This window comes from Anneissia japonica, unplaced genomic scaffold (genome assembly GCF_011630105.1).
Source record: "Anneissia japonica isolate Jap-2015-1 unplaced genomic scaffold, ASM1163010v1 scaffold2564_len425606_cov169, whole genome shotgun sequence".
In the NCBI taxonomy this organism is placed as follows: Eukaryota; Metazoa; Echinodermata; class Crinoidea; order Comatulida; family Comatulidae; genus Anneissia; species Anneissia japonica.
The window spans coordinates 160848-167756 of NW_022702862.1; the positions used below are offsets into that span (position 1 = coordinate 160848).

At 33.0% G+C, this 6909-nt stretch overlaps 2 protein-coding genes across 5 annotated transcripts in view; one reads left to right on the top strand and one right to left on the bottom strand.

Annotated features, from left to right (window-relative positions):
• LOC117104114 (glutathione hydrolase 7-like) overlaps positions 1–1072 on the bottom strand; it is an 18410-nt gene extending 17338 nt beyond the window's left edge. For both annotated transcript variants that reach the window (XM_033244783.1, XM_033244782.1), the window contains exon 1: positions 883–1072. In XM_033244783.1, coding sequence (XP_033100674.1) covers positions 883–952 — 70 coding nt within the window. In that variant the 5' untranslated portion in view covers positions 953–1072. The remainder of the gene's footprint in view (positions 1–882) is intronic.
• Positions 1073–1304: 232 nt separating this feature from the next.
• The window catches only part of LOC117104113 (nucleolar transcription factor 1-like), a 25427-nt gene continuing 19822 nt past the window's right edge, over positions 1305–6909 (top strand). Inside the window, exons 1-2 of one of the 3 annotated variants that reach the window (XM_033244779.1) lie at positions 1305–1586; positions 6320–6484. In XM_033244779.1, coding sequence (XP_033100670.1) covers positions 1571–1586; positions 6320–6484 — 181 coding nt within the window. In that variant the 5' untranslated portion in view covers positions 1305–1570. Of the gene's footprint in view, positions 1587–1822; positions 1951–6319; positions 6485–6909 lie in introns of those variants that run through there. The other 2 variants (XM_033244780.1, XM_033244781.1) reach the window with 2 other exon arrangements.

The following is a 6909-nucleotide window of genomic DNA, read 5'->3' on the forward strand; positions in this document are numbered from 1 at the left end:
CTATAGTAGGATATTAAATTACATTTTAAAAACAAAATTATAATTTAATCAGTGCCGTGGTGAGCTTTAGCACCGTAGCTTGGGCCGATGCTAATTTTGAGTGCTGAAAGTTAAACTCACAATATTATGTAAATTAATGTAGAATTGATAAATTTACTGTACGTGACTGATAATGCAAAAAAGTATATTAAAGTATGACTGCGCATGTGTTATTTACTACATGTAATATATCATTAACTGATTTTGATTTATGGTGACGTAAATATATTCACTTTCATATTAATATTATACAAAAATTTCCTTTTGCGCACCTATTTTCCAGTAATTTTTTTGCACAATTTGTATTAATTTATCTGGATGGCTACAATGCAAATAACATATTTTTGTAGTAGCACCATTGTTTTATTTAGGATTAGCACACCAGAGAAAATCACTGACTTCTGTGAGACAATTGATATTTAAGTAAGTAGAGTAGGACCTAGGGGGACATAAGCCTATCTCTATCTACTGTAGGCCTAGCCTAGGTTAGGCCTACAATAATAAAAACAAAAACAAAAAAAACAAGCAAATGAATTTGCGAAAATGGGGTATTTTATGAGATTCCGGCGTGTTTGCGGGAGTATAGGAGGTCATCTCGATTACAGGAGACTCCCGTAAAATTGATGATGTTGGATTACTTAAATTAGGCTAGGCCTAGGGAGGATGTGATTATGTTGGCAGTCAGCTGACTGACTTAGGGCTTGTCTACTACTTTACCAGCCACCTCCACCTGTCACCACCTTTCTTGACTTAGCGATGGTCGTTCTCTTTCCTTCCTACCTACTAGGCCTAAGCCCCTCCCTAGCCTTTTTTCTCTAATAAGTAGGTCTAATATTCATTTACCTGACATCCCACCAGATTCTTCATCGCCATTGTCAACAAACGCATCATAACGCGGTTTACCAGAAGCCATATATGTTCGTTTTTCTGGAGCAGTATAAAATGATAAAGACAGATACGCCTTGACACCACTTGAATTAATCAAGCCTAGCCTAAGCCACTCCAAAAACAAAATCAGTAATGAAACGCTCCAGTAATTTTCGCCGGAAATTAGCATCAAGCGTTTCATCGTCTCTTCAATATGCAAACTTTATTCATAATAACCTCTCCATGATTGGCCAAGAGAGTAATATACAGCCTCGTACAGTTACATTCTTCCAAAACAAAAAATCTTGCATTAATAATTGTATGACCAACTTTAATATAAATGAACAAGGTTGTGTATATCCGCAAAAATTCTTGCGAATTTGCCAAAGAAAAGTTACAAATTCCGAGTTGAATCTATATTATAATAGTCTTAGATTGTATTTTCCTTTATTATAGCAGATAGATTATGGTTTGTTTTAGGGTTTTGAAACATATTGTATGGACTACTTTTCCTAGGCTCCTGCCCACTTCCCGCCAACTCATGCCCAGGGCAGCCATCGCGCGGAAGCAGCGGCATCACGCACAAGTGCTGCATGACCGCATCATCAAGCAGCTTAGCAAACGCTGATGACCCCGCGAAACCCAAGTTGGTCAGGCGAGGAAAATGGCTGAAGAAGAAGGTAGGCCGTTGAAGTACTCTGTTAAGTTTCTCAAAATTCTCTAAAATGAATAGGTTTATTAGTGTAAGCTTATTGTAGACTGAAAGAAGAATAGTTATAGACTAATTCTGTACGGTAGAGTTTTTCTAATTTTGTGTCGTTTCCGAGATTATTTAGAAATTAGACAAGCAGACTTTCGTTTCAAATCCCCGGGCGCGGCCCGTGTTCCTCGTGGTGAAGGCGGCTCTTTTTTCGATGGCGTCATTGCATGCTGATATCACACGCACGCCTCGGCGCACTGATATCATTGGTCCGCTTCTTGTCGGGGTCTGCCTAGCCTAGCTGCCAAGGCCTGAGAAGATATTTTCCGTGTGGCGAATTGTTGGTGACGTAGGAGATTTATCGAAATAGCTTTTGATCAGCATTAAAATAGGATGTTATTTTGATTCGAATATGCCTTTTGAATCTTCTCATAGTAATAGTAAACTTTGATAAAACTTCGGCGGCGCCTAGCCTAGCAAAAAGGCTAGCCTAAGGCTAAGGTTACAATATCAAGGATGAGTAGCCTAGGCAGGGTACACTCATTAGTGTTTGGAGTGTAAGTTATTATTTTAAAAATCTTATTCCTTTGTTACATACATTGTAAATTTAATGTATATTTATTATGGTTTTTACTGTAAATTAGAATTATTAAATATTAAGTGATTTATAAATTTGTTCTCATATAAATAGTCCTCGGGTATTTATTTTAGGTGGCTAGCAACAAGAAGTTAAAACAGGACAGTATAGGCCTAGGCCCCCCTATCATTTATTTAGTTTTGGCTAGGAAGAGTGAACAGTTTCTGGCTATCATTAATATTAGTAATAGTAGAAATATTCAAATTTCAAATAATTTTTAAATTGTTGTTGATGGGAATATGTTTTTAATTTTGAAATAAATTTAGTACATCGCATGTATTTATGTGTTCTTGCTGTTTTCCCCTTTACTCTTTCTTTATTAGTGCAGTTAAAACATATTTTTGTAGTTTGATTTTTTTTTTTTAAACTAATACAATTTTATTTTACTCAAAATTTGCAAATCACAAATTTTCTTAGTTTTTATTTTACAGTGTAAACAGTTGGAATGTTTAGTATTTATGTTGGGTATTGCCTAAAAAGTTCTTACAGTACTGATATATTTTTTTATTCGTTATTTAACTGATGACATTCTTCATGCTTTTTTTTCTTATTTTTTTATTTTCCCTTTTCTTTTTTTTTTTTCCATAATTTTTAACTTTCACAGATTAGTTTAAAGTCATGCATATTAGGATTATATTTTATCAATTGTAGGTATTTTTAGGTTTAAATATTGCCAGAGGGAAGTACTGTTTAAATATTAGACCATAACTTTACCCTTTCCCCAGAATACCATATAGGACAATTATACATTTTTAATATTTGAACTTTTATGAAAATTTTACTATGATTGTAAATCGTCATTAAAGTACTTTACTGTAACTGCCAGTGTTTTCGCTACAGTAATAACAAAATATACAGTAATTTTGTAACAGAATATAATTTTATTTATGGTACAGTATACTTATTACAGCATAATTTTTAGTTTTTTTAGAAGTATTTTATGTTTATTATTCTAGAAAATATTTTAAGTTAAAACTCTATAGCTGGAGTTAAACTCTGTGTAACTATAACTTTATCAAGAAACAAATTTATTTGTATATTGGAGTAAAAGTACAGTATACAGTACTGTATTAATTAATCAACCTGAATGACATATAGTATAAGAAAATAACCTACTGTACAACAGTAATGGTGACACTTTTTTTTTTCTTCACAAACTGGAACCAAATTTTAGAATGATTTTGATGTCGATTGCCCTACTTGGTTTTACGTTTCAGATTAGTTTATGATTTTGTCATGTGGTATGTTATAGCCAATTATGAGATAGGATTATAAATTTATCAGAAGAATGCTCTACAGTAGATAGCGTACATGTATTTGTAAACATTTTACTAATGTATTGACTGGCATTTGATGTTATTCACAGAATGAATGTTTTTGCGTTTAGGCCAAATAGAAAAACAAGTTCCATATCTAGGAGTTTTTTTGTTTTTTTTTTAGTTTCAGATTTGTTTATGATTTTGTCAGTTTGTAATCATAGAATTAGCATTTTTCTTCTAGTCGTGTGGTATGTGATAGCCCATTATGAGATAGGATTCTAAATTTATCAGAAGAATGCTCTAGATAGCGTACATGTATTTGTAAACATTTAACTAATGTATTGACTGGCATTTGATGTTATTCACAGAATGAATGTTTTTGCGTTTAGGCCAAATAGAAAAACAAGTTCCATATCTAGGAGGTTTTTTTTTTTTTTTTTTAGTTTTAGATTTGTTTATGATTTTGTCAGTTTGTGATCATAGAATTAGCATTTTTCTTCTAGTCATGTGGTATGTTATAGCCCATTATGAGATAGGATTCTAAATTTATCAGAAGAATGCTCTAGATAGCGTACATGTATTTGTAAACATTTTACTAATGTATTGACTGGCATTTGTTGTTATTCACAGAATGAATGTTTTTGCGTTTAGGCCAAATAGAACTAGAAATTGCAAATTGCAAGTGAAGTGCTGCAAAGTACATCTGCATATAAATGTTGTTCGAACAAAATTATTTATGCGAGTCAAGTGAAAATAATGAATAATAAAAATATAACAAATAATATGAGACACGACCCATTGTCTATATTAGAACACTTCTCATTGGGTAACAAAGTCGTAATTTTTCATTTTTGTCAAAAGTGTCTATAATGGTGAATTATGGTTTTGGCTTTTTTTAAATAAAGTTTCAAAAATTTCTATGTATGTGGAAAATGTAGTTGATTACCAAAGGTTACAATTTTTATTTTGAAGACTGCATGGTCTAGGAAGTGTACATTTTTTTATGGGGCAAGTTTCCAAGGGCGGGTTTTCAAGGGGCGAGTTGACTGCCAAAGAGTGTTGCCAAAGTGCGAGCCAGAGTGTTATTTGATCACAAGTGCGAGACATCGCAAGTGTGAGCCAGCGAGCCATGACATCACGACAATAGATACGAGACGAGACGTTAACGAGTTGTGCAAGGTATCGGCTGAGATGTGTGGAGTACAATTCAAAAAACAACTATAGGTCTAATAATGAATTATTGTGATGTTAAATAGACAATGTTAGCTATCAAAGAGCGACGTTGTTTTTCATTGGGACCTTCGTCCCTTCAAGGCTAGGCCTATACCATCCTACTGTAGCTAGTCTAGGCCTAGAGTGCTAGCGCGAACATGCAGACGTTGGTATGAGTAGGTTAGTCTACAATGACCTTTCAGAGGTCAAATTGCTGTCAAGAATATGAATTGGCTGCTTCGCAGCAAAAACAAGTTCCATATCTAGGAGGTTTTTTTTTTTTTTTAATATTAAAGTGGAAGATAAGGTTAATATTTTTCTCCTTTTGTTTTTTAAAACAAATAAAAGGTTTGCCCTCCTACCTGTAATTCCAAAAGTAATGCTGATGGGGTTTTTTTAATTGAAATAAAATACATTTTAGTGTAATACAGTTCCGAATATCTAAAAATCAAAAGCTGTTTTTATGATTCATTCTTAAAGTCATAAAGAGCTATAGAGTAGTTACTGTATTACAGTATTACCCAGATCACATGTGTTTATACTATGTTAGGCCTACTGATATTAGGATGATATTTTCAGGATGATATTTTCAGTCATTCCAATCCCTCATATTTTTCACAAGGAAGAGCAAACAACGAATACAGTATTTGTTTACATCTTCTAAAGAAAAATATTGAAGTCGCTTGCATCTTGGCCTAGGCTTACTGTTTTCCATGTCTACATTAGATATTTTATTAATACACATTACTTTTAATGAGGATGATTAGATCTCTGGATAATTTTTCTGTGGCGGCACTAACTGGCCAAAAATAAAATGTTACAGTATTTATATTTCAACTCATTGTTATTGGCAGCTGGCAGGTTTGACAAAACAAGGTATAAAAAAGGTCTCGCCTAAATGCAGTGTACTGTATACTACAATACTGCAGTACTACAACAGGTACACAGGCAAAATAACCACCGACTACACCTGTTGTAGTAATGCAGTACTGTAGAATACAGTACACTGCATTTATGCAAGCCTTTTTTTATACCTCGTTTGGTGAACCTGCCAGCCGCCAAATGATGATTTGAAATATAAATAACATTTTATATTTGACCAGTTAGTGAGTGCACTTGCCGCCACGGAAAAATTGAGATTTCAGACAAAAATAAATTTAATCTTATTATGCCTGTCGCTGCCTTGAAATCTCCAAGAATAAGATACTGTATACATTTATATACTATATTTCAGAAATGACTTCTTCCAACTTTAGACCATTGTATTTTTACTACACTGCTTACATTCACCAATAAAATTTAATTTTTATGTTCACCTCCTGGATGTTTTTGGCAAAACTATTTGTTACTTTAAATAAGAGAACAATATTTTATTTTTATCTTTTCTCGCCCAACCGACCCCCACCCCGACAATCAAAAGTAAGTTCGCGAAACTAGGTATAAAAAAAGTTGCACCTTAGCTTTGAGTCAATACTTTGTTACATTATTTTTTATACTGCAAGTAAGAAAATATCAATATTGATGTCATACTATAGTTACTGTAGGTATCTTGTCTGAGAAAAATGTAATGCTGATGGAGTTTTTTTTTTTTTTTTTTTTTTACAGTTGTAACTATAGTAAAAGCTGAAGAGGAGGATGTCGAGGATGTTGGTGACATTGTAACTGATGTGACACATGTAGATGATGTTACTGATGTGATGCACGTTGTTACTGATGTAATTGAGACTGCATCCCTCTCATCGGATGATGAACCAGCTAAATACGATCCATGTAAGTTACATTTCTGTAAATTATAGGCTTACAAAATACATTTATTTGACTGTAAATTCCACGCTTTGCAAGTGCATGTAGCCTGTTACCTTTTCATTAAAGTGTAGTGTTACATCTGATTGATTGTTAATGAGAATTCATTACACATAATAATTTCAGAAGTTTGGTATATATCATGAATATAATTTAGGTAATTGCTCATTTATATAAATAATTAAGTTAAGCGGTAAAATTACAATGGATCACTGTACTGTATTGTGTACCTGTGACTGCTGCGGTATCATGTTATCAATTTTAAAATTGGGCAATTTCATAATGCAGAGTGATTTTTTGTAATTTTTCATACTTATCAAATCCCATCAAGTTTGTTATCAAACTAAAGCTCATTTTATATAGAATTAAGATCTAAAATCAATATTTTGGTA